The sequence below is a fragment of the Lagenorhynchus albirostris genome, chromosome 5 (genome assembly GCF_949774975.1).
Source record: "Lagenorhynchus albirostris chromosome 5, mLagAlb1.1, whole genome shotgun sequence".
Classification (NCBI taxonomy): domain Eukaryota; kingdom Metazoa; phylum Chordata; class Mammalia; order Artiodactyla; family Delphinidae; genus Lagenorhynchus; species Lagenorhynchus albirostris.
The window spans coordinates 75,508,600-75,535,573 of NC_083099.1; the positions used below are offsets into that span (position 1 = coordinate 75,508,600).

Here is a 26,974-nt window from a genome sequence, read left to right on the forward strand (position 1 = left end):
GACCCAGTGGTTGAATCACAGTGTTCTTCCCCTTCAAGGGTCACCTTGGTCTCTTTGCCTCCCCGTCGTTGGCCCTGAGGCTCTGGTGCGATGACGCTACTGATCGCCATTGGCTGCATGCTTTGTGAGAGCCAGGCTCTATGCCAAGCACCTCAGGGGGGCTTGTTTTACTTAATCCTTTGAAGGTGGTTGTACTGTCTGCTTTTGATAAGGAAACAACCCTAGAAAGGTTGAGTAACTTCTTGAAGGTCTTACAGCTGGAAATGACACAGCCAGAGATGGAACTGTACCCACCTTCCCGGCTCCAAAGATGGGAGTTCTCAGCCTTGACCTTAGATAACCTGCCGTCTCTTGTGGCCACACAAGAGTGGAGAAGTGGGAGGGGTGTGCTTCCAAAGAAGGAAAAGTCCTCCTCTAAGGAACCGTTTCGATTTCCCACGTGACCCGGTTTGCCAGTGGTAGAGCCAGGACTGACTCTGTCCCGGGAAAGACAGCTGCACGTACTGCTGTTCTCTGGAACTAAGAGTTTCCTGTTTATCAGAAACAGTTATAACATGGCTCTGGCAGCCTCCGGGTTTTCTAGGGAGACCACGGGTACTGTCCCACGGTTGGTGCGCTGCTGGAGTCTAGCCCTTTGGGTGAGCCTGCTTGTCTTTTTTTTTTTTTTTTTTTTTGCGGTTTGCGGGCCTCTCACTGTTGTGGCCTCTCCCGTTGCAGAGCACAGGCTCCGGACGGGCAGGCTCAGAGGCCATGGCTCATGGGCCCAGCCGCTCCGTGGCATGTGGGATCCTCCCGGACCGGGGCACAAACCCGTGTCCCCTGCATCGGCAGGCGGACTCCCAACCACTGCGCCACCAGGGAAGCCCAGCCTGCTTGTCTTTGCCCTTGGCTTCCCCATCTGTGACACGGGAACACTGATACCCCCCTTTTCATTTATAATTCACGGTGGCTCGGAACCGTGGGTTCTGTTCAGCTCTCCCAGATAGCGCTGTGGAGACACTTTTTCAGATGGTGCTTCCTTTTCGCAGTGAGGGAGCATGTGGCTGGTGACTCTTCAGTGACAACTGAGGCCCGTGGGCTATGTTGACACCCAGCTGGAGGACCCAGCTGTCTGGGTGGCCATCGATTTTACTTAACTTAGACTGGCATCGAGAACAGAGAAGCCCATCATTTAAGGCTAGTGTTTCTGTCCTCGCTGAAACGGCATCCTGATCTAGGCCTCCCCTATACTGAACACTGTTTACCAGAGAGAGTACTGCGGGCCTTGTCTCAGAACAAGCAAGCCAGGCTGTATTCGGGTGGGCCCCACCGCCCGTGTCCTCTAAGGCCGCTGGGTGGGGCGTCAGCTCTTCTCAGATTCCCAGGAATCGGTGTTCCGGGCCCTCCCGTGCACCCTCCCACAGGGTATCCGTGAGCCTCTCTCTCACACTTGTCATGCTCTGCCGTGGTCCCTGTGTATAAGCAAGTCACTAGGACGTGGGTATTGGGACCCGCAGGCTTCTGTGAGCCTGTCAGAAGATTTGGCTGCCAAACACGGGCCGTGCGCTGCAGGGCCTGCAGGCCCCAGCCCCAGCCCTGCCTTCCTCTGTAGCAGACCGCATCCAGGGACCTGCGTCTGCCTCTGGGGCTGTGTTTAAGGCAGACGCTGAACGCTAGAGAGCAGGGAGGGGTGAGTGGGTGGTGCCGGGGCTGGAAACCACACCTCTGAGGAGCGGTTAAAGGTGGACCAAGAAGAGAGACACCACAGGAAGAAGCGTGTTACCTGACCTCAGACATCACTGCAGAAGAGGGCTGTTCCAGGGGATGAGCCTGGGTAGCCACAGGGAAGCAGGTTAGAGTTCAAGACAAGGGAGAAATTTCTAGGGAAGACCTCTGCTCAGCTGTGGAGCAGGCTGCCAGATGCGGCGGTGAGTCTGAGTGGGGACCCCAGGCCCATGCGGAGGAGGTGCCGGATGAAAGAGCCCTGCACGGGTGGAGCGTGGATGAGCCAACCTTGGAGGTTCTTTCCAAATTTCAGGGGCTACTTATTTCCTCTGAGGCAGCTTTTCTGCCCAGTAACCCACGGGTGCTTTTGTTCTACAGTGGCTCCTTCTAGCCTGTCTGGTCCTCACTGCACCCTCTTAAACTGCGTGACCGTGAACTCTGCCGTGCACACCCATTCTGTGTGCCAAGCTCAGCGTGCCTGGAGCTGGCGCCCAGAAAAGCTTTCCACTCCCGATGGCTTCCCCACGGAGCCACCTTACCACGTGGATAAACATCCAGGTGCGGTGGGGCAGCTCAAGGGCACCCAGGGACAGTCTGGAGGTGGGCGGGGGAGGACGGAGGCCTTTGAGTGACCTTCCTCTTTGTCAGACCGTGTAGCCCCTTGCGTGTGACTCGTTCCAACCCCAGAAACCAAATTGCCGCACAGGCCAGAGCTTCATGTCCTCAGACAGAGAAATGGCATCCTTACTCCCTAGCCATTATTTCACTGTCTCTGGGGCCATGTGTTGGAGGTGAACAAGCCAGCAAGTCTGTCTTCACTCTTGGGAGGAGCCAGTCTGTATTTCTTTTCTCAGAGGTTGTAAGGCCTGGCCTTCCACTTCCATTCTGCTTCCCCTTTTCATGGACTACTGTTCTCTCTTTGCCATTTCAGGATCCCAGGTTCCTCAGGCTGACTTCCAGGCCTGGCTGCCCAGGGCCTCCAATAACCATCCCACTGACTGACCTGGCCCCTCTCCCCTCCTCCACCCTTCTGTAGTTCGTGTTGGATGATCTCCATGGCCCTGCTGCCACCCTTTCTGCAATTCCCATTACTTTTCTCAGATCTCAGTGCATGACAGGTGATCTGATGAAATATTTTCACTTAAGTTAGCCCCTTACTGCTTCCTGTATTTATATGATTAAAAGAAGATGTCTGTTGGATTGCAAAGCATAATAAATAGTTGGTGGAATTGGGAGTGATGTGATTGAAGACTTCTGGACATTGTGAGGGAGGTTTTCTTATTACCCAACCCTGATCTTGTTCACGTATCCACTTACTACTCATTCCTCACTGAGTGCCAAGTATGTGCCAGGTGCAGTGCTCTTTGTTATTCTGGCCTCTACATCCCTTCCTGTCTCCTCTCAGCTCCAGATCTCTGCTACTTTCTGAGGACAGAGCAGAGTTTGGTAAGTTCTCCACTGAGCTTCCAACTGGAGAAAGTCATCTCTGGCCCCAGCACAGATTGGACTGGTGGCCCGTACAAAACCAGAGGGTTTGCCTCCTGGGAGTGGACGGAGTCAGAGGTTCTGGGCTTGGCGGCAGCTCCTCCCACCACTCATTACTTCTGACACGTGTGTCCAGAGTCTGTGGATGGCTGCTTTTCACATAGCATGGTCTCCTCTGCACGTGTGTGATTTGCCTGGAACAGCTGGAGTAAACGTAGGTCACAGAACACATCACCCTCGGGTGGCAGAAGGCAGGCTGGTGGCTGGGAGAGGGGTGAGCCTTGGGCCTCGCCTGCTCACCCAGAGTGGGCTTAGGAAAAGGAGGGTAAAACGCGTAGCATTGCCCAAAGGCTCTGTCTCAACACAGGCCACGGGAGTGGACTATAAGACAGAATGGACAGTTCGAGACTGGACGGGTGTTGCGGTGGGACCAGGGAAGTAGGATGAAAAAGATAATTCTAAGTTTTCTAGATAAAACATTTGATGGTCCCTTTGTCAGCAATGGGGAAGCCTGGAGGGGAAGACGGTGCATCAGCTTTGGAGAAGTTGAGTTTTGGGTGACGGCAGACATGTCTGGCTTTTGGTCCAGACCTGGGACTAAAGCTTAGGAAGGAGGTCAAGTGGGAGAGGTAATTAATTGCGAGCTGTCCAAGCAGATGCATGGAACTCGGGTAAATCTCCTCGGGGACAGTGTTATCTTTGACCTCATCCAGTGCCGGGAGAGGAGGTGGAATCTGCTAGCAGCCGTAGGGGACGGGGGCATCGGACGGTGCGGTGTCCAGGAAGCCAAGGGCAGGAGGGCTTGAAGGAGACCCTGGTCGGCAGCAGAGAGGCCGGAGGGCAAGGCCAGAGGATGGCTGCGGGGCTGGCGGCAGGACCTCAGCGTGAGCTTCGAGGTTCTCAACCTTGGCGCCACAGTAGGCTCACCCGGGAGCTTTAGAAGACCCCGTGGCTGGGCTGTAGGTCACATCAGAACCGCCGGGCGTTAGCATAGTTGAAGCTCCCTTGAGGACCTTCCATGCAGCTGGGGCAGAGAACCACTGTGCGTGTGGGGGCAGGAGGCGGGTGACTGGGAGCCGCCGGTGAGAGAGACGGTAGGGGCGTGTGGAGAAGTCGGATTCTATGGAGCTGGGGAGAGGAAGTAGAGGCAGCCAGTCTGCCTCTACGACTAGCAGGTGATGAGAGATGTTGGGTCAAAAACAGAGTGTTTATTAGAAGTGGGTCGTGAGCATATCTTCAGGCACAAGGAAAGGACGCAGAGAAAATTGACGGATGGAACGGTGCTCCAGAGAGGGTGGGATTTGGGGGCTGCGTTTCCTTGGGGAGGGAGAGCACTCCTTCCCTGAGAGCATTAAGACCAGAGGAGAGGCCAGGGGGACGCGGATGCCTGTTTGTTTATGACGGAGAGGCATACTAGGGCTGTGGAACCGGACACTGAGCGCCTGGAACAGACGAGGCGAGTCCTGTGACCTGTGTCCGTGGCTCACCTGAGCACGTGGGAACTGGGAGTTGGACAGCTGGAACAGACCTTGTGGTGGATTTGACGCAGATTTGACTGAAGAGGAGGCTGGTACACTGCAGGCTTGGCCAGATGCTGGATTTCTGGCTTCGGAGTCCAGCGCATTTCCGTCCCTCCCACCCGTGACATTTTCATCTGAGGGCTGACCTCTGTCATGTTTAGGAGATTGGCTTTTAAAAATCTTGTTTTTACCCAGAGACTTGGAGAAAAGTTTAGCTAAACAAATCAGTCTGTCTTTTTTTCCTCTTAAAATAGTTTTGTATAAAAAGAGAATACATTCAATCTAAAAATTTAGAAAATGCAGAGAGCAGAAAGGAAATAAACATCACCCGTAACCCTACAATCCAAAAATAAGATCATGTGTTTCTGGATTTAAGTCACAGATTTTCGGCTCCATGGAAATACTGAGGACAATCACTGTCGGTTCTTGACTGTTTACTGCCTGCAGGTACTGAGCGGGGTGTGCTTTTTGTGTATCATTTTGTTTAATCCTCTCAACAACCCTATTAATCCTCTCAACAACCCTATTCTGCCCTCTATCTTTTTTTTTTTTTTTTTTGGCGGTACGCGGGCCTCTCACAGCTGTGGCCTCTCCCGTTGCGGAGCACAGGCTCCGGACGCGCAGGCTCAGCGGCCATGGCTCACGGGCCCAGCCGCTCCGCGGCATGTCGGATCTTCCTGGACCAGGGCACGAACCTGTGTCCCCTGCATCGGCAGGCGGACTCTCAACCACTGCACCACCAGGGAAGCCCTATTATCTCTATCTTATCGCTGAGAAGCTGGGACTGGGAAAGATTGATTAACATGCCCAATGTCATAAAGACAAGCCGAGGGAAGATGTGGGCATGAACTGAGGTTTGCCGTTCATCCGAGCCCACACTCCCAGCTGCTTTGTGGGCACTGCCACCAAACAAAGGAATATGTATAACTGGTATTCCCAGCACAGTATTGACATTCAGTCTGGTCATCTAATTTACTGTATTTGAATGACTTTCTGAGCACACCAAGCCTTTATTGAAAAAAACTTTACTGAGGTATGATCGATGTATAATAAACTACACATATTGAACGTGTACAATTGGGCAAATATTGACATTTATACATACCCGTGAGATATATATTCACCGTAATCAAGATGACGAACATATATCCTTCTCCCCCGCAAAAAGAGTATTTGTGCTCCTTTGTCATTTCTCCCTCCTGCGTCTCCTGCCCCCTTTCCCCAGGCAGCCACTACTTTGCTTTCTGTCACTACACATGAGTCTGCGTTCGTTAAAACTTCAGAAATCCAGTATATACTCTTTTTGGCCTGGCTTATTTCACTCAGAACAACTGTTCTGAGATTCATGTGTGCTGTTGAGTGTCATCTGTGCTAAGGAGTGATCGCTTCTTTTGTTACTGAGTGGTACTCCCTTGTGTGGATACACCACAGTTCATTCATCCACCTGTAGATGGGTATCTGGCTTGTTTTGGATATTTGGTAGTTTTTGCCTATTATAAATGGAGCTGCTACAAATGTGTTCAAGCCTTTGTGTGGTCGTAGGCTTTTATTTCTCATGGGTCAGTCCCTAAGAGTGGGAGGGCTGGGTCATATGGTAGGTGTTTAACTTTTTAAGAAATTGCTAAACTGTTTTGCAAAGTACATGTATCATTTTAGAACCGTATGGGCAGTGTCTGCCAGTTCCGTTTCCTCTACATCTCCCCCAGTGTTTGATGTGGCCAAGTCTTTTTAATTTTTAGCCATTCTATTAGGTGTGTGGTTTTAATTAATACAAGGCTTTTAAACTTTTCGGTATGCAAGCCTTCATGGTCCCTGTAGTGACCGTGGAGCCTCACACATCAAGAAGCAAAAGGAGACGAGAAGGAATGTAAAAGTCATTACTAGTCTGAGAGTAGTAACTATAGACCCCTTTTTTAGTGTGTCTTATGTACTAAATACTTGTTAACCTAGGATCAACCCTGCGAAGTAGGATTATCTTCATTTTACAGAGGAAGAAACTGAGGCTGAGAGAGATGAAGTGACTGACTTAGGGTCTCAAAAAGCAAACCCTTGAACTCAGCCTTGTCTGTGCCAAAGCTCTCATATGCTGGCCCCCACGCCACACTCCATTCTGTAGTTACTCCTTTAAAAAAAAAAAAAAATCCACTTTCCCACTACTGAGCTCTGCCCCAAACGTGGATACAGAACTTAAGACTTCAGAATAGTCCAAGCAGACAGTAGGAAAATTAGTTCTATTGTAAATTCTCCGTGGAGTCAGTGCTTGTAAAATCTCCAAGCCCAAAAGGCTGAGTGAATGAATAAGCATCTCATTCTGTGCAGCCCGACCTCTGGGCCAAGTTTGTTAACGTCACTTACATAACAAGAGTCCACTTCAGAGAAGACAGAATTAATATTATTAAGCCATGCTACTCTTCATTTGTGGAGCTATTTCTGTTTCAGATGCAGTATTCCAATTCAACAAACATTTATCCTGGATCAGCAGTCGTTAGTTGAGAGCTTGCCAAGTACTTTGATGAACTATCTCAATGATTACACACCCTCGGCTCTCCCTGTGTGATTGGGTAGTTAGCTTTGCGGATAAGAGGCAGGTCCTCTGAATCTGACTTCTCTGATCCTTACTGGTTCAGTGACCTTGGGCTAGTGACTTAATGTCTCTGAACACCGGTGTCGTCATCTGCAAGATGACAATTTATTACCTCCTTCATAAGGGTTGCAGTGAAGATGTGATGGAATAGTGGAGGTGAACAATAAATGTTAAGTATTATTATTCCTGTCTTACTAACAAGAAAAAACTCTGAGATGTTAAATAATTGTGGTCAAAGCTACACAGGTAGTTGGTAGTGACAAAAAGCTCCCATGCCCACTTTCAAGTTTCCAAGTTCTATCTGCTTGCTGTCACCCTCCTTAGGTTCCTGCTTGCCCCTTGAGAAGCTGGCGTGGAAGAAAAGGAGGCTGAAAAAGTTAAATGACAGAGCCAGCATTCAAAGCCTAGTCTTTTAAAAGTAGCACTTATTAAAGATAGTTTGGGGAAAAAAAAGATACTGCCTCTAATCTCAATCCCAGCATCATTATGGTATATTTTGTTTCAGCCTCTGTTCTCTTTTTAGTGGAGAGTGATGCCTGTTTCTTCCATAGTTTGTAATCACACTGTAATTACAGTACTGTATTCTTTGTTTTTCACTTTATATTATACATGTTTACATATAATTTCATACTTTTTATGAACATAATTTCTAATGGTGGAAAGGAGAGATCTCAGTTTACTTAACCGTTCCCGTATTCTGGTAGGGTAGTCACCTCTTTCCTGTTTTGTCACTATTAGTAAAAATACTGCCGTGCGTATTTCAGAATACTTCTTGCAGATAGAGTCTTCTGCGGTAGAATCATCGAGTCAAAAGATGTATATACTTCTTTAAGCTTTTTTTAAAGTGAGGTGTATTGAGGGATGATTTACATAGAGTAAAATTCACCCTTTTTAGGTATAACAACTTAGAGCCACCCCAACAATTAAGATACAGATGAAGAAAAGAAATGAAAAAAAAAGATAGAGGTAATTTCTGTCACCTCAGAAAGTTGCCCAATACCCGTCTGTTATTGACTTCTCCCTTTGCACTCAGCCTTTGGCAACCACCAATCTGTTTTCTGTCCCTCTATTTTGGTCTTTCCGTGAATATCTTCTTAATGGAGTTAGGCAGTAAGTTGCCTTTTGAGTCAGGCTTTTCTCACTTAACCTAGTGCTTTGGAGATTCATCCGAGTCGCGTGTATCAGCAGTCTGTTCCTCTTTCTTGCTGAATAGTATTCCGCTGTAGAGATGTACTACCGTTTTGTCTGTGTATTCACCACCTGATGGACATTTGGGTTGTTTCTAAATTTTGGTGATCACGAATTGCTGTTATATAAATATTTGCATAGTAGTTTTTATGTGAGCATAAGTTTTCATTTCTCGTGGATAAATACCAAAGAGTGGGATTGCTGAGTTGATGGTCATTGTATATTCAACTTTATAAGAATATGCCAAACTGGTTTCCAGAGTTGCCAAAACATTTTGTATTCTCACTAGCAATTTATGAGAGTTCTGATTGTTCCACATTCTTTCCAGCACTTGGTATTTTCAGGGCTGTTTTTTTTTTTTTTTTGCCATTGGCATAGCTATCTAATGGCATCTCATTGTGAATTTAATGTGCACCTTTTCTTTTCTTTTTAATTAATTAATTATTTTTGGCTGTGTTGGGTCTTCATTGCTGTGCACGGGCTTTCTCGTTGCGGTGAGCAGGGGCTACTCTTCGTTGCCGTGCGCGGGCTTCTCATTGCAGTGGCTTCTCTTGTTGCGGAGCGTGGGCTCTGGAGCGCGGGGGCTTCAGTGGTTGTGGCGCGTGGGCTCAGTAGTTGTGGCCTGTGGGCTCTAGGGCGCAGGCTCAGTAGCTCTGGCACACAGGCTTAGCTGCTCCGTGGCACGTGGGATCCTCCCGAACCAGGGCTTGAACCCGTGTCTCCTGCATTGGCAGGTGGATTCTTAACCACTGCACCAGCAGGGAAGCCCTGTGCACTTTCTTAATGACTAATGTTGTTGACGATCCTTTCATGTGCTTATTTCCATCCATATCTCTTCTTTGGTAAAATGTCTATTCAAGTCTCTAGCTTTTAAAATTCAGTTGTTTTTGTTGTTATTGGCCTATGAGAGTTCTTTATACATTCTGGATACAAGTCCTTTGTCAGATTTTTATTTTTTGCAAACATTTTCTCCCGATCTGTGCCTTGTCATTTCGTTTTCTCAGTGGTATCTTTCAAAGAGCAGATGTTTTTATTTTTTTATTTTATTTTTTAAAGAAAGCTCGTATTTCTCGTATTTTATTGTTTGTTGTAGACAGGCTTCCACTTTATTTATTTATGGCTGTGTTGGGTCTTCGTTTCTGTGCGAGGGCTTTCTCTAGTTGTGGCAAGTGGGGGCTGCTCTTCATCGCAGTGCACTGGCCTCTCACTATCACGGCCTCTCTTGTTGCGGAGCACAGGCTCCAGACGTACAGGCTCAGTAGTTGTGGCTCACGGGCCCAGCTGCTCCACGGCACGTGGGATCCTCCCAGACCGGGCTCGAACCCATGTCCCCTGCATTGGCAGGCAGATTCTCAACCACTGCGCCACCAGGGAAGCCCAGAGCAGATGTTTTTAATTTGACAGAGTCTAATTCATCAAAATTTTATCCTGTGAATCATCTAAGAAATCTTTGCCTATACCAAGGTCACAAAGCTTTTCTTCTTTGTTTCCTTCAGACGTTTTATAGTTTTAGGTCTGTGATCCACTTTGAGTTCATTTTTGTATACAGTGAGAGCTGTGGGTTGAGGTTCATTTTTTTTTCATATGGTTGTCTAATTATTCCAATACCTTCTATCGAATTGACCGTATGTGTGGGTCTATTTCTGGTTTCTATCCTGTTCCACTGGTCTATGTGTCTATCCTTTTGTCAGTACCACACAGTCTCACTTATTGTAGCTTTATAATAAGTCTTGGCCTTAGATAATGAATCCCCCAGCTTCGTTGTTGTTTTTCAAAATTGTTTTATGAGTTTTCATTGTCTTTCCATATATTCCAGTTATTAACACCCCCTCTCAAGACACCCAGTCCTGCCTCCAAGAGAATACACTTATCTCCACTTCTAATACCGTAGATTAGTTTTGTCACAGCTTAGAATGCATCTGTGTTAGGGACCTTCTAGGTTGCTTCCTCTGGGTTCTGAAAACGTGCCCGGCCTGGTCATTGTGCCTTTACCAGCACCTAGAGCAACCCACTCCCCACCCCAACTTCTGCCTCCTCTGTCATTTCTTCTTCCAGTTTCCTTGAAGGGTCCTCTTCACCTTCAGCTCAGCTGACATTTCCTCTGCCCTGGGAAGCCTTCTCTCTTCCTCCCCGGGTTTCCATTAAAAGTGTATTTATGGCTGAGTAATATTCCATTGTGTATATGTGCCACATCTTCTTTATCCATTCATCTGTCGATGGACACTTAGGTTGCTTCCATGTCCTGGCTATTGTAAACAGAGCTGCAATGGACATTTTGGTACATGACTCTTTTTGAATTATGGTTTTCTCAGAAGCAGCCGCATAGCACAGGGAGATCAGCTCGGTGGTTTGTGACCACCTAGAGGGGTGGGATAGGGAGGGTGGGAGGGAGGGAGACGCAAGAGGGAAGAGATGTGGGGACATATGTATATGTATAACTGATTCCCTTTGTTATAAAGCAGAAACTAACACACCATTGTAGAGCAATTATACTCCAATAAAGATGTAAAAAAGCATACTTATTGTGATACGTTAAGGCTGTGTTTCCACTTGACTGCAAGCTTTTTGAGGTCTGGAACAGGCTGTTTCTTAGACCCAGTGCCTTCCATGGGGACTGCATGTGGTAGGAAGTCAGTAATTGTCTGTTGGATGAACGTTGAGAGTCTGGGAAACTGATTCCCCAAAGGTGAATTCTTTGCTCACAGCTGGCCTCCTGGCTTTCAGTCCTCCTTGGCTTCTTTTCAAACTGCCTTTTCTTCCTTGTGTTAGGCTGACTCTTTGTGACTTATTTCCATGCTGCTTTTGGAGCAAATGAGAAAATATCATACCTCTTGAAGGCTGTTTTATCCATCGTTGTGGCAATAAGAAAGAGAGGATGATACCCTCAATCCCTTATCTGCCATAAGGTGATAGCTTTTAACTTGTAAAGTCTGTGAATCCAGTCTCCTATTTCAGTGTCAAGTGTACATGTGTAGATAACCCAGCGGTGTTTAAACCCTTCCTGTATTCATCCTGCTACCCACGTATTTTGGGATGCTGTTTCACTACTGGTATGAAGGCAACCCTATCCCAGTTTTTGTTGCCCTCTATCAGGGTCTAGCTGCTCCTACTAGTAATGACTGGGAGTGTTTTTGTGTAGTATCGGGGCCACAGTGTCTAAATATGAAAAAATAGAGTCCTTCCCTTGCAAGGTAGCTCGTATTGAGCCGTGCCTCTGTCTGAAGAGTGGATACATTCCATACAGTGAAGCAGTAAAGGGAGAAAAGAGCGAGTCTGATTGACCTTAACTACCAGACTAGTTCAGTTCGTGATTGGAGTGGTTTACTTCTACCAGAAAGATGGCCGGTTTTCTCAAATCCTCCAAAGGCAGATCTGTCTGTCGGTCATTAGAACACTCTGTTGTGAGTCATTCGTGTCTACTTGGGGGACTGAAGTGATCACTTATCAGTCATCTTAGACAAGGGCAGCCAGCCGAGTGTGTTGAAGGGAGGTTGGGGGGCTACTAAAGGCTGCTCTGTGGAAGGAACTATAGGGGAGGCTAAAAGGGGAGGCGTCCAAGGGGCGTGGCTGTCAGGTACAGAGTGGAGCAGGGAGGGGCAGGCTGCCCCAGGGCAGTCTTGGGTGGCAGCCAGGAAGGCCTAACACCCATCTGTCCCTCAGGAGAAGATCGGCTGGCGAAAGGACGCGCTGCACCTGCTGGTGTTCACAACGGACGACGTGCCCCACATCGCGCTGGACGGAAAGCTGGGGGGCCTGGTGCAGCCTCACGACGGCCAGTGCCACCTGAATGAGGCCAACGAGTACACTGCCTCCAACCAGATGGTGAGGACAGGGGACCCCAGCACCACTCCCGCCACCCCGCCTATGGTCCGAGACCTCGCCGGCCTTTGCCACCTTCCTCTGGACCTCTACTCACTGACTCTCCACCCCATTCTTGGGACTGGGTCTCTACTCCGTCTTCTCCAACTGGGCTTCTAGAACTTCTCCTCGTCATTAACTTAGAACATTTCTCAGGGATTTCTGTAGCTTTCTGCTTTTGTGCCCCCACATGGGGAGTGTTTAGTCGAGGGAAGAGGTGACCTGGCGAGACAGGATGGATCTCAAAGGGGAGAGGTGATTTTGCACGAGGGAGAGGACTGTGTTCCAGCAGAGCCAAAAACTGGGATAGAAGTTACGGGGCAAGACCAGCGACGACGAGACTTCCTGACTTCTAGAAATGGGTTTCCTGATGCCCTGAGTTCCATCAGTGTCAGGGGTGGGGTGGCAGGTGTCCTACACGGGAGGAGAAGCCCCAAGGACCTTGCATTCCCAGGAGCCTGTCACTGGGACCATGCGATTAAACAGAACTTAGGCAGAATTTCAAACATATGCTAGGCCAGTGAAGTGGACTCGACCTAACTATCAACCAGAGCCAACAATTAAGATTTTTCCACACTTGCTGTACAGTTTTTTCCTCCCAAAATCTACACCCTCTTCCTTCCCAAACCCATTCTGGTGTTTGGCTAGAGAGAAATTCTTTCTAATTCTTGCTGGACTAGTCCGTTTTCTCCAGTTTTAAGAGGTGGTCAAGAGTAATGGAGTCTGGAAAAAGAACTCATAACTGTACAACCTGATAACTGTAGAACTCACCGATGAGGACCCCAGCGTCCATCATCAGCCCTTAAAAGTCCTTCTGGACGTTGCTGAGCTGCCTCAGCAGGGAGGTGTCCTCCCTCCCTTCTTGCTCTGCACCCCTCCCCCGCCACAGCCCAACTTTTAGTCCAAATGTCAGCAGCCTCTTCTGCCCATTCTGAGCCATGAGAGGACTGAGCAGAGCCTGTAGGGGACATTGGCAGGCCCAATACTGGGCACAGGAAAAGGAAAAATAGGGCAAGGAGATCAGGAAGATCAGTCTTAGGGAAGAGAGGGAAGATAACAGGTGTTGACGGTAGGTGGTCGGACGTGGTGGCTCTCCTTCTGGGGACTTCCCCTCTCTGCCCCATTCCTGCTGAAGGGATGGAAACACGGACCAAGTGTGGGAAACCTCCACTCATCACTTCTCTATTCTGGGTTGGAGGGGTAGGAGGAGTGAGTCTAGTTTAGTAGGTGCCAGAGGGTCCTTTCCTGGAGAATCTCCCCCACAGTTTCTCAGTAAGGAGCTGCCGATGGGGCGTGGTTATTAAGGCGCTGCCCGGGGAAGGTGCTTATCGTGGCAAGTGATGAGTTACTGAGCGCACGTGGCAGCCACGTGCTCGTGCGTCAGCCTGGGACAAGTGTTAGAACCTTGCCTTTTGCCTTGGCCCTAGGACTATCCATCCCTTGCCTTGCTTGGAGAGAAATTGGCAGAAAACAACATCAACCTCATCTTTGCAGTGACAAAGAACCATTATATGCTCTACAAGGTACACCTGGAGGGAGTGAGGGAGGCTGATGGCCTGAATCTGGGGGCCCTGCTGACCCTGAGATGAATGGGAGATTGGAATGTGGGGTCAGGTGAAGTGTGGAGGCTGGGTGAGGGGTGTTAACAGCCCTGTTCTGTGTGGGCAGAGATCCAGAGGAGGGTGGAATATAGCCCTGATCCGATCTACTGGAAAATAATAGTATTAAGGAAGCTCTTAAGCGTTCATATAGCAGTACATACCAAGGAAGTTAAACATATGGTTTCTAATTTGGTAATGAGAAAAACTTTGGAAATAGTTTTTCAGATGATGAAATGGAAGCACCCAGGGAATAGGGAAGGAAGATATAAACTGAAACTGTACAGAAAGAAAACTAGGCATCTAGGCAGGCTGCATCACCAGTTCCACAGTCTATAGAGCTTTTATGCCTTCCTGCAGAGTACGGGGGACCAGTGGGTTAGTTTGGGACAGGAATTTCTGAAGAAAACAATACGTGTCTTGAGTGAACAGAGCAGTATGTGTGTGAGTCTGCCCTGTCTAAGAGAGACTCTTCCCAGGTCATCCCATGGGCCACCATTATACGTTTCCCTCGTGAATGTGCTCTTTCCCACGATCACAGGCAAGTTGCCTTTCACTAGAACTCTCCTCCAGACGGCTCAGGGAGTGTTCGTGTGAGCCAAGTGTGAAGCCCAGCTCACCTCTGACATCTTTTGAATTGAGAGGTTATGAGAAATTAATCCCCACCTCCAGAACAGCCAACCCCTGTCCCCTCTCTTTACTGCTCTTAAGTATCCCCAAAAGAACCCTTGTCTGATGGTGTGTTTCTATTGCTTCTGCCTGAGATAATCATTGATAAAATGCCACTTACACCTTCTTGAGTTCTTTATCTTCTTTTAGTCTGAATCAATTTTAGAAGATGAAAACAAGGGAAGGAGGTTGCTCAGTGAAGATAGCAGGATAGAACATATCCATTCACAAATACCATTTTTAGAGAGGTCAGTCGCACAGACCGTACTGAGAATGCTACCGGATGCTCCAGGAGGGAGGAGACCCACCTTGGCTTAAGCCAGCCTTGCTCAGAACCAAGGACCTCTCGCTCGGGAGGCATATCCAGCCCAAGGCAGGCTGAGGGTGGCGGGTGTTGCTAGCAATTTCTGTCACTTTAGTAAGTGACATACTCAGGCCTTCGTACAAGTGAAAGAGGAAAGGCAGCCACTTCAAGGCTGCCTGCTTTGCCAAAGACTTCACCCGGAGATACCAGACCTCCTTGGGAAGGCACCATTCACGTTCATTTCCCTCCTAGGAAAAGAGAGGCTGTATTTGAGACCCTCAGAAAAGTTTCCCCTTTCACTTCTGCTGGCCAGGTCGAGGGCATCCTTGAACTGAACCTGGGGATGCCTGTGTAGTCTGGCGGGGAGAGGGCGAGCACATCCATAATATATTGACCTTAGAGGATGGAATTCCAGAGAGTTGTCCATTACATGCCAGAGAGGAGGGGTCTCCGAGAAGAAGCATGACATTATGCTTCAGGAACACATCTTGCCAGGCCCTTTCCACCCAGACCTTCAAGAATCGAGATTGCACAGCCGACTGCAACAACTCCATTCCCTTGTGCCTTCTTCCTCTGCTTGTGGCATCTTCTCTAGTTTGCGGTGTGAGAGAGTGGCAGAATCAGTGCTGGGGGCCCTGACGGTTCTAGCTCAGTAGGGCAGCGTTCACTCTTTGACAGTGTGGAAGGGCAAAATGGGCTCATCTGTTTTCTTTTTTTTTTCCCCCCCAAGAATTTTACAGCCCTGATACCTGGAACAACGGTGGAGATATTACACGGAAATTCCAAAAATATAATTCAACTGATTATCAATGCATACAACGTAAGTCACTGGTTTCTTCCCCCACCCTCTCCCACTGAGGGAGCTGGTGTGGACTCAGGTGGACTCAGGCCTCTGTGTTCCCCGTGGTGAGAAGTGAGAAGCACACACACTGACTTCGCCTCCCAGTGGGCAGGACTGAAATCCCCCAGGCTTCTGGAGCTCCACATAGACCTGCAGACTAGAGTGAGTCTGCACACTGAGGGTCTGATTGTAATCAGGTCCTCTCAGAGGAAACCTGAGTGGGCCTGTTAAATCCTGTGCTTTTGTAACCCGTCCTGTTAACTCGGCTCTGCTCTACTAAGTACAGCACTTAAGGATGTAGTTTAGCAGTCAGTGCCATGTCCCAAGCCAGTCACCCATGATTCCCAAACCTTTCTCTTTCCTACCCTCCTTCCTCTCAATTTCTAACACCCAGGAGGTATTTGGCTCAGACCTACCTTTTCTCGGGAAGACGACAAGCATGATTTCTTGTGCTGGGAAGTATGTGCCTTCAGCTGTCCCCTCCTTGCAAGGCCTCCAGTGCCCACCCAGCCCCTCATGAGGCCTGGTAATTCCCAAATTGGAATTCAGAGTGCATCTTCCTGTTAAAACAAAGTTCTACATAGAGGAAATGTAGCTTAAGGAATAATGTTAGTCCTGAACTTACGTAGAATAGACATGTGGGCTAACCTGGGAATGTGATTAACCACTCTGGAATCACATGTGTGTTAGAAAAACCATCTTACTTTCCCATGACTGATTTTCATATGTGTATTTGGAGCTCTGCCTTTCCAGTTGAATTTGTGACCCTACTGATGCAGCCTTATTTTGTTTTTGTTTTTTTTTTGCGGTACGCGGGCCTCTCACTGTTGTGGCCTCTCCTGTTGTGGAGCACAGGCTCTGGACGCGCAGGCTCAGCGGCCGTGGCTCACGGGCCCAGCCGCTCCGTGGCATGTGGGATCTTCCCGGACCGGGGCACGAACCTGTGTCCCCTGCATCGGCAGGTGGACTCTCAACCACTGCACCACCAGGGAAACCCCAGCCTTATTTTGCGTTACTGCTCGGCTAGACCAGGAGCTGTAGGTAATGCCCTCGCCACGGGGGACCCAGAGCTTGGGGGTTCCCAGCCCTCCCCTGGTCTCCTGGAGCCTCAGTGTCCTGAAGGCGGTGAGTGGGCAGCAGTGAGGATTTGTGGCTGCTTTTCTGTCCTCCTCTGCACCTCCACTTTCTGTGCAGCTAAGGATCCTCTGCCTCTCACACAGGCTGTGATCCCGCCTCACTCCGGGAACTTCCTGTTGCGAGAAACTAGACTTCCTTCTCCTTTCCTAACTTATTCCCCACATATTAACGTCCTCTTTTCTGATCTCTGACCTTTAATCCTCATCGTATCCAGTGGCCACCTTAGAACCCAGTGAGACCAGATTTCCAGGTTAACTACACTTGGCGGTTTTCAGATTCCCACAGTGAGTGGAAGCGTAACATGCTGAGAGTCTGAGAAGAGTGTGTGTCGGCGGTGGGCTGGGCCTACCCAATGTCACCCCCGTCCCGAGGGCCACTCTTCACCATGATGCCTTGGGCCTCAAGCTCTGGACAGGGAACAGAGGAGTCAGTGCGAGAGCCGGAGGCCTACCCTGGGCTGCTCTCTCTGTCCTGCTGGGGTCCCGGGGCTTGGAGACCCCTGGGTTAGCAGGGGGCCGCTGCTGGAACCGCTGTCAACAGTGCAGTGACCAGTGCTTGCTTCCTGCCAAGCCAGGGCGTTTGGGAAAGCAATGGCTGAGGGGCAATCACATCCTGGGCTTTGGCGTGGGCTGCGGATTTCTCCTGGGTTTCTGGGGAGGAGCCACCCCCCAGCATTTCCATCCTAGGTCAGCTCCTGAGTTCTGACGCCCTGGGTGGCTGACAGAGCTCTGGGGCTCCCCCGGCAGCGTTTCCTGCCAAAGGCCCAGGGCCCTGCTCCTCGAGACTTTAATATAGGAGGGCATCATGACACCCAGTTCTGTGGAACTGGCGGGGTGGTGTGCACCAGAAATAGAAAAGGCGCTCTGCTCAGTCAGCGTTCTGTGCGGCCAAGTGGGTTGCACGTCCACACCCGTGTGTGGGTCCCCTGAAGACCAGGGTGCATGAGACAGTGGTGGTGGTTCCCTGGGTGGGATCTCATAAGTGCTCAGTGCTGCTCTCCCTCTGAGGCACGTTGCATTGGCCCTGAGCAGGATTCATGGTAGATAAATTCGTTTTCTTAATGGAAATCCAGGGGCCTGGGTTGAGGTCAGGAGAGGAGCAGGGAGCCCTTTCTGCGGCTGAGGATTTGGGAACCAGAAGAGTAGAGAAGGGGGTCTATTCCAGGCAGGAGCTGCGTTTGGAACCTGGGATGAGCCCCCTAAGGACCTTTGGGAATCTAGTACCGTAGCTGGACTCTGAGTTAAACTGGTGTGTCTGGAAGAGAACACGTTAGGAAACAAGACATGTGACTCATGAGTGAACGTGTGAAATTCAACCTTTAAAATGGGCGTTTCTGGAATACTATCCACAACGATAGTGTGTGTACGTGCACTCTGGCCTGCAGATTCATTGGAAAATGAAAACAGATTTATTGAGAGATAATTAACCAACACTACAGTGTACAGATTTAAAGCGTATATTTTGATAAGTTTTGACACTTGTACACACCTGTGAAACCATCACTACATCAAGACAGTGAATGTGTATATCACCCTAAAAAGTCGGGACCCTTGGTAACTCCCTACTTCTGCCCTTTTCTTCAGTGGAAATTTAAAGAAATAGATTAAATATAGAAACAGCAAGGTATTCAGAGCACAGTCTGGTTGGTGGAGGCCGCGTTGCGGGTGTGTTGGTGCTTGACGTTGATTAGCACCCCGTCCGCCGGCTGCCGTCCTTTCTGGCAAAACGGGAAGGCCCGGGCTGGGCCTCAGCTGCCCATACTTCTGGATTTGAACCCGCACGGGTGGTATGTGTGTGTGTATATGTGTATGTGCGCACGTGCACTTTGGCCTGCACGGGCCTGAGTGTGTGTGTGTGTGTACGTGTGCACGTGCACTTTGGCCTGCACAGGCCAGTGTGTTTGTGTGTGTGTGTACATACGTGTGCATGTGCACTTTGGCCTGCACAGCCTGTGTGTGTGTGTGCACGCGTGTGCATACACACGTGCGCTTTGGCCCGTGCAGGGGCTCTGGTTGTCCTTTCACCTGTTCCTCTCCCCGGCCACAGTCCAAGCACAGCTCTCATGGGACCATTTGTGTTTCTCTGCATCACCTTGCCACCTCTGTGCTTTGGGGTTGACTTCTACCTCGCTTATAGTTGGTACACCGTCCGTGGGGACATCCTGAGAGGATTGCAGCAGAGCACAGGTAACAGTGGAAATGGCCATGGTGTGACTCTAGGCTGGGGAGGGAGTACAACGGGAAGGGCACATTTAATGTAACGTCTCGTAGAATCGAGTCTGTTGTTCTTGGCTTCCACTGTGTGAAACGTTCACCTCTGGGCTTCGATTTCTACGTTTTTTCTTTCTGTGCCAACTTCTTTATTGTGAGAGATCACCAGCGTGGAGCTTTGCTGTACAGTGGGTGCTGGTGAGAGGTTCCCTTCTAGAGCTCAGAGGTAGGGCCCTGGGTGCGTGCAAACACACACACACACACACACACACACACACCCACACACACCACCAGCATTATGTCACCTTGACAAAGGGGGGGGTAGCACTCAGAGAGAAATCATGGCGGGGGGGGGGTCCCTTTTCAGAGTGGGAAAGAAAAGAATGAGCTGGAAACCACTAGAGCTGCATGTGGAGGGTGAATCAGAGTCCTCTCCGAGCACATGTTTCTCTTTTTGTTGTTGCCATGAAGTCTGCTCCCACCCACTCCACAGCTGGCCTGACTTAACGCAGTTGCAGATGGGACCTAGCCTGAGTATTTAATAGCCTTTAAACTTCTTGACATTGTCTTCTTGTCCTAGGGTGAGGAGTAAGGAATCATGTTCAGAGGCAAATTTGGTAGGAATTAATTGAATTTCAGATAATTATCTTATGACACAAAAGTTTTCATGCATCAGAACTGCACTGGCTGTGGCTTTGATCCTCTGCTATATATCCTGTACTCCATCCATTTCATTCATTTGTTCAACAAATAAATACTGCCTGACGTGTGGCAGGCATCATGCCACACGGTGGGAATAAAACAGTGAACAGAACACAGTCCTGCCCTCCAGGAGCTCATAATCTTTGAGGGGAGACTGACTCAACCAGGATACAACCTGACCATCTGCACTCTCCAAGATCAGAGCCAGTTTTCGAGTAAAGAAGGGCCCGGTCTGGTGACTACAGAGAGCACTGCCGGGAGACCCAGAAGGCCCGGTTCTGGTCCTGCCTGCCTGCCCCTGGCAGCTCAGTGGCCCTGGATAAGGCCCTTTCTTTGGCCTCTGTTCCCACTTCCATAAAATGGGAGGTTTGAACTGAATAATCTCCACAGTTCCTACCCGAGACAACATGGGGATCAGGAATAATACAAACTTCAGATGTGGACACAAAACTTGGGGGTCTCACGGCCAGAGGAGAATATAGGCTTCTGTTTGCATCTGTTATAGTTACTGGTTCATTGAATAGGAGTCCCGGTCCCCAGTGCGCTCTCTCCCTCCTCCTAGTTCCCCATTAATGCTTCCGGGTAGTGGCTTCAGCACGTCTTGATGGGAATGGCTGATGCTTTCTCCCAAAGTCTTGTTGTGAGCCACGGGGCCCTCATATTTCATCAGACTGATCCCAAGTAATTTTTAAATAGCTCCGACTACCTAGCCCTTTAATGATAAACTGTTTCGCCTCATCTTCACATTTATTTGCATTTAATATATATAATTTTTAATTTACCTTGTCTTTCAAAAATTAAGTTTCTTCCAATAGGCCTGAGCTGTCTACCATAGCTGCTGTCAAAACATCCATCCATCCATCCATCCATTCAGCAAAAGCTTGTGTTCAGTCTTAGAGAGAAATATGATATGGTCCTTGAAATTCACAGCTCAGTGGGGAGAACAGATTTGTGAACAGCAGGAGAGCTGTGTGTGCTGAGTGGCGCTCTCAAGCCCTCTGCCAGTGGAGGCTGGCACTAACAAGAGGAAGTGGATTTAAGAGAGAGTATTTTTAGAGTTGTAGAAGCACTTAGACAATTTGTTGCAAAGGGAGAGACTATTTCTTGCAGAGAGTGTTTTCAACAAGCTGTTAATGTGTTGGGGAAACTGCATATTTACCTAATTCAAGTTTGACACTACATGCTCAGCAGAAAAGAGAAAAAGAAAGAAAAGAAACCCCATGAGAGCAGGAAGCACTTCTGCCTGCCATTCCGTCCAACGCCCTGTTCCCTGGAGTGCGCCTGAGAAGGAGGTGGGAGTCTGAAAGGCTGTCAGTTAGTTGATCTGGAAGGGGTGTGCATGTGTCTCTCGGAGTATGTGCACCCTGCTATTCTGAGTGTATTTAGTGTATAAAAAATTCTTTTTGTAAGATGTGCCCTAACTACAAGCCAGTTATTTCATTTGGCCTCCGTCTCTAAAGTACATCCTCCTTAGAGATTCTCAGTGTCAATTTTTTAAACTTGGAGACCTACAGAAGGTTGTACAGACTTTTTACAAACTAAATACACCCGAGTAGGGCTTCCCTGGTGGCTCAGTGGTTGAGAGTCCGCCTGCCGATGCAGGGGACACGGGTTCGTGCCCCGGTCCGGGAAGATCCCACATGCCGCAGACCGGCTGGGCCTGTGAGCCATGGCCACTGAGCCTGCGCGTCCGGAGCCTGTGCTCCGCAACGGGAGAGGCCACAGCAGTGAGAGGCCCGCCTACCGCAAAAATAAATAAATAAAATAAATACACCCGAGTATAGAACCACCCAGGCCAAAAAGCAGAATATTACGAGCATCCAGAACCCCTGTGTCCTTTTCTGTTACTGTCCCCTGGGGGTAACCTTTAGTTGTGCCCGTCTTTGAGTTTCATATAAATAGAATCATAGACTATGTATGCTTTCGGCATCTGGCTTCTTCTGGGCTGTGTGATATGAGATTCATCAGTGTCATGACATGTAGTCATTTCATTCATTCTTGTACTGTGTGATATTCTACATGAACACACCATAATTTGAAAAAAAAAAAAGTCTGTTCTGTTGATAGGCATTTGGGTAGTTCCAGTTTCTAGCTGTTAGAGACAGCGTTGCTGTGAACATTCGTACGTGTTTTCTGGTCAGTACACATCTCTGTTGGATATAATCCTAGTGTAAATTGCTTGTCTAAGGTTGACCTAAGCATTAGTAGGTACTGCCTAATGTTTTTTCTCAAGGCTTGTACCAGTTCACGCTCCCACCAGCAGGGTATGAGGCACCCAGTTGCTCCAACTCATTTCCAACACTTGATATTTTTAGTCTTTTATTTTTTCTAATCTGTCGGGTAATTCTGGCTTGATTTTTGCTTCATCCGTTGTCTTGAGAACATAATCCACGTATAAGGTCTTATTCTCTCAGAATGTAGTTCAGAGCTCATGAATTTGGACCTCATCTGAGGTGCCTGCTGAGCTGATGGGGAAGGAAGATAGGGAGCTGACGGAGGGCCGGGGGAGGAGAGAGAAGAGCAGCTGAGCGAAGGAACATCATCCCAGGCACGTGCAAAGGCCCAGCGTCTGGGGCGCGCACGGCAAGATTTGAGGCACTGTCTGAAGCTGAGGGTGGGGATGGGGTGATTCTGCAGAGACGAGCAGGAACAGAGCATGAGCCCTGGAAGCAGATGAGATTATCATATGGCAGGTGGGCCATTAGCAACTTCTCTGAGCTCACAGAGGGAGACCTCAGGCCAGGGCTAGTAAGATAGTGTGTGGGTGTGGAGAGGATGAAAGGGATGAGGGAGGGGCAGCGAACCTAGCCCACTGGCTCTGGCCTTGGCTTGAGATCCCGGAGTTAAAGGAAGCCATGTGGGCATCAGAGAACCAGTGTGGAGAGCATCTTGGCTGCAGCCTTTACTAATTGGTTCTGGCCTCATCTCCTCTCTCTGTTCAGAGCATCCGGTCTAAAGTGGAGCTGTCTGTCTGGGATCAGCCTGAGGATATCAATCTCTTTTTCACTGCTACCTGCCAGGACGGTGTATCTTACCCTGGTCAGAGGAAGTGTGAAGGCCTGAAGATCGGGGACACAGTAAGTTCTCACCTTCCGTTTGTTTATCCTTGTTAATGTTGGTCATCATTCTTTGGCTTCTGATAAATTTGGTGACTTATTAGAGGCCTTTAGGAGTTTGTATTCTGTCTTCCAGCTCTGCATACTGGAGGACTTTCTTAAGCCTGCCCTGTGCTGTGCCTTCAAGATGCAGGTGGACTTAGTAAAAAGCTGCAGGCAGCACACAGCCTTCAGTGCGTTGTCACTTAAGGCTTCCTCAAGTTGACATTGTGCCTTTGGTGTCTTAAACCATCATTATCTTTGTTTGACAGGGATGAAATCAGTGGGAGAGTGTAGGTGGAAAGCTAAAAGACCCTGCCTTCGTTTCTAGTCTTCTACAGCTTGCTCTGTGCCTTGGGTAATCCGACTTTCACTTTTCCTCTATGTAAAGTATGAAGAAAGCCATCCACCTCTTCTGATTTGATGAGATGGAATGGATAACTCTGTTGCAATGGAGGGCATGGGTGCCTTGTCTGGGTTTAAGTGGATATAACTAAATGGTGGAGAAGCAACCTTGTGTAGAAAGATGTGTATCTGTGTACCAAGCCAAGGACGTGAGGGAAGGAGGAAGATACATGGATGATGAGAACAAAGATGAAATACTGGCTCAGAGGCAGGCAGAGTGGTGATGGAGAGCCATCCTCACTTCTAGAGAGTCCTGCTGCCAGAAGCAGACTGTGAGATCCATTCCTTGCTTTATTGACACATTTTTTATTGCTCAGAAAATAGAAAGGCAAATAGAGGACTGAGGGAGAGTTCTCTTCTGTAACTAAAGAATCTGGTTGGAACCAGAAAAATTATAGGGACCTTAAAAATACATGACTGTATCTCCTGGGCTTTCATAAGCACTAATGATGGCCAAGGTGGAGATAAGCAGACATACCCTGGATTCCAGGGAAACGGCTCCAAAAGACAGAGGTGTGGCCGCATGACTGCTTACACTGCAGTGTGGTCTTCTGGAGCTGCCTCACGTTCTGTAATTGATTCTCTCCCTCCTTCCCCTTCCCAACTGCCCTTCGCCCATGTTACAACCCACAGGCGTACATCTCACCCATTCTAAATCTTAACAGTGGTACCTCACCCCAGCAAAGGGACCATTCAGAATGCAGTATCAAGGTTGAGAAAGTGAAGGACTCTAATGACTAGGTAACAGATCTTTTTCTAACGCAGGTTTTTTCCCAAGTTTCTTTTTGCTTTAAAAAAATAAAAAAATTGAAAGATTGGCCTGATCAAGTTTTCAAACGATGAATCATTAAAAATTTAAAATGATTATTTATGGCGTTTTGCTAAGAAGGTACTCATAGAATAAGGTAACGTTGCTGTAACAAAACTCCTATTCCCATTTTCCTATTGACCTGAATAAATTTTGGAGAGAGTGCTTTAATCTATACAAATAAAAAATAGGAGTAGAATTGATGCCATTCCCTGTCTTATTTAGCAATGAGTAATATTTTCAACGTACATGAACTGCTTGGGTGGGGAAGCCCCATCTCATTAAAGTGGCACATCCAATAAAATCTTATTTTTAATACTTGTCAAATTTTGTGATATATTTATGTTGTTTTGATCAATTGCAATGATTAATCAATCCAGATGATGTTTTTAAAAAACACAAAAGCCTTATAGTCAGCGGCTTTAAAGAGACAGCTGTGAAAAATGGAAGGAGGCAGAACTAACCAGAAAAACTCCACGTAAGTGGACTCTGTGGATCTGTGGATGGGATGTTTGGTGCAGTGTGTCAGGAAAGCTAAAGAATGATGTGTGAGAAACACCCAAGCAAGGAACCTTTTACTGGGACAAATAGGTTCAGCGGAACAGAGGCAAGGAGGAGGATGTACAGCACACACACCAGGCGCCTGGGTTTCAGGAAGTCTCTTGACAATTTCTAATGACATCCTTATGCAAAGACAGGTAACGTGGGTCGGTGATAGCACAGCTAGGCAGATGCATAGCTGAGTAAACCTGCTTTCTAAGAGTGTTGATAACGTCATCTGGAGGAAGACTTGACGGAGGTTCCAGCTGTCTCCTGTCTACTCCCGGCTTGAGATTAACTCGAGGGAGAACTACTTATCAAAGTTGGGGAGGTCACAGAGCTGGAGAAAACGGGGTAGCTTATAAAGCAGGAAAACCAAGATTTAAGAACATTTTAAAAGATTGAGCTGGGTTGAAATCATCAGGATTCATATCTTACATTAAGTTCAGAATATTAATAGGATAGAGGGAACTTGGTTTGATAGTAGCTTTTAAGAAAAGGATCTGGTAGATTCTAATTCCCAAAGGCTCAGTGTGAATAAGCAGCGTTGCTTTGAAAAAAAATGCCAACTGAGGCTGCATTAATGGAACCCCAGAGAAAATGGTTTCACTCTTTTTTGTGTGGGTCAGACTGCGTCTGGAGTTCTTTGTTCAGTTTTGTTTTTTTTTTCAGAGGGCAAGTGTAAAGGAACTATCATGATGGAGGTATATAGACACCAGGAAGATCAAAGGAACCGGTGTTTGTTGCTAATAATAGGATAAAGTTGGAATTCTTTTTGAATGCAAGAAACTGAAGCCAGTTTATGCTGCCATAAGAAAAAGGGGGAAATTATTATAAGAATATTGGGTCCCTAATGGACCCAAGGGGGCAATGCAGTTAGTATTGGAAAGGACTAGAAAGTAACTGGACAAAGGGTTAGCTCCATGTTCCTCACTGGGTCCCTTGTAAGGAAGATAGTTATTCATGTTGACAGATGAGAAAAACTGAGGCACGAAGAATTCAATTAAGTGCCCAAGTAAGTAGCCAGTAAGTAGCAGCCAGTAAGTGGCAAAATTCAAGTTCAAGGCCAGGGCTTTCTGGCTCTGATGCCAGCACCCATGCCCCCTCCCCCTGGCCTCTTGCTGCCGATGCCTATGGTCCTGTTCCATCATCCCCGTTCAGACGGCTTGCCTCAGAGCAGAGCACCGTAGCAAGGGCCGGGGCCTCCAGCAGGGAACACCTCACCGCATTCTGTGTACACCCTCTGGGGCTCAGTGCTGCTGGGCGTCCCGAGATGTGGGATCACCCACAGACGGCAGTGGACTCACAGCTCTCTCCAGACCAAGTCCTCTCCCTGGTCATTGCCTTCTGACTGTGGAGGGAATGACAGAGTTACCATTTCGTGGGAATTTATTATACTCTCTGTGCTCTGCTAGGGCTCGGCTGCTGGCTTCCTCTGCTGCTTGCAGCCTCTGTCAGGGAGACATTACTTCCCCATTTTATGTGAGAAAGACTGAGGCTCCGAGGTGGGGGGCCCTGGCTGCTGGTGAGCACAAGCGCCAGGAGTCAGAGCTGCAACCACTGATGCCACAGTGTATGTTTTTTTCCTTATACCTCGTGCATTTTGAAAGTAAAAGTTTCAGAGGAGCTAAAGGTGGGATCATCACCACTTTTGTGCGGACACTCTAGTGTACAGATTTTGTTTTTTGCTAGGATAGGATACTTCGGAAAAATAGGAACATTGTCCAGAAGACAGGAAAGGATTTTAAGTGGCATTTTTCACAAAAGTGGAAAATCTCAGACGTATTTGGATGACTTCTAGAGCATTTGAAACGGCAGGGAGAAGGGTGCTTCTCCCAAGCCCTCCACAGCAGTTCCACATGGGCGGGCCGGGGAGAGCCTCCCTTGGGGTCCCCGGGGCCGTGGTCCTGTTGAGACAGCGGCCCAAAGGCAGGCCTGCCATGCTGGCTCCTTGTTTCCTCTCTCTGCCCAAGAGGCCACAGTCACATGGCCTCCGGCTTTGCCGCCAGGGCTGTGTGGGTGGAAACAAGCTGACACAGAGCAGTGGCCACTTGCCTGTCATAGCCGGACCCGGTGCTGCTTGCAGGCCACCGGAGGTGAGCTCTTTGAGGCCCTGGAGGCAGTGGGGGGCAGAATCCAGGGCGAAATGGAAACGTGAGGTCCTTGTTAAAAAATAAAGAATTTCAGGATGACAACAGCAGAGCATTAAACTAAGCACGGGCCCTTCTGAGCATGGGGCGCTGTGTGACTGCACGGGCACGTGCCCACGGAGCTGGCCTGGAGGGAGAACTGGGGGGCTTCCCCTCAACCCCCTTATTGCTGAAGG

General features: G+C 48.5%; 1 protein-coding gene across 1 annotated transcript in view; it reads left to right on the forward strand.

The window, feature by feature from the left end:
• ITGB5 (integrin subunit beta 5) overlaps positions 1–26,974 on the forward strand; it is a 110,603-nt gene that overhangs the window by 49,240 nt on the left and 34,389 nt on the right. The window contains exons 6-9 of the mRNA XM_060150446.1: positions 12,142–12,303; positions 13,767–13,862; positions 15,641–15,730; positions 22,743–22,877. Coding sequence (XP_060006429.1) covers positions 12,142–12,303; positions 13,767–13,862; positions 15,641–15,730; positions 22,743–22,877 — 483 coding nt within the window. The remainder of the gene's footprint in view (positions 1–12,141; positions 12,304–13,766; positions 13,863–15,640; positions 15,731–22,742; positions 22,878–26,974) is intronic.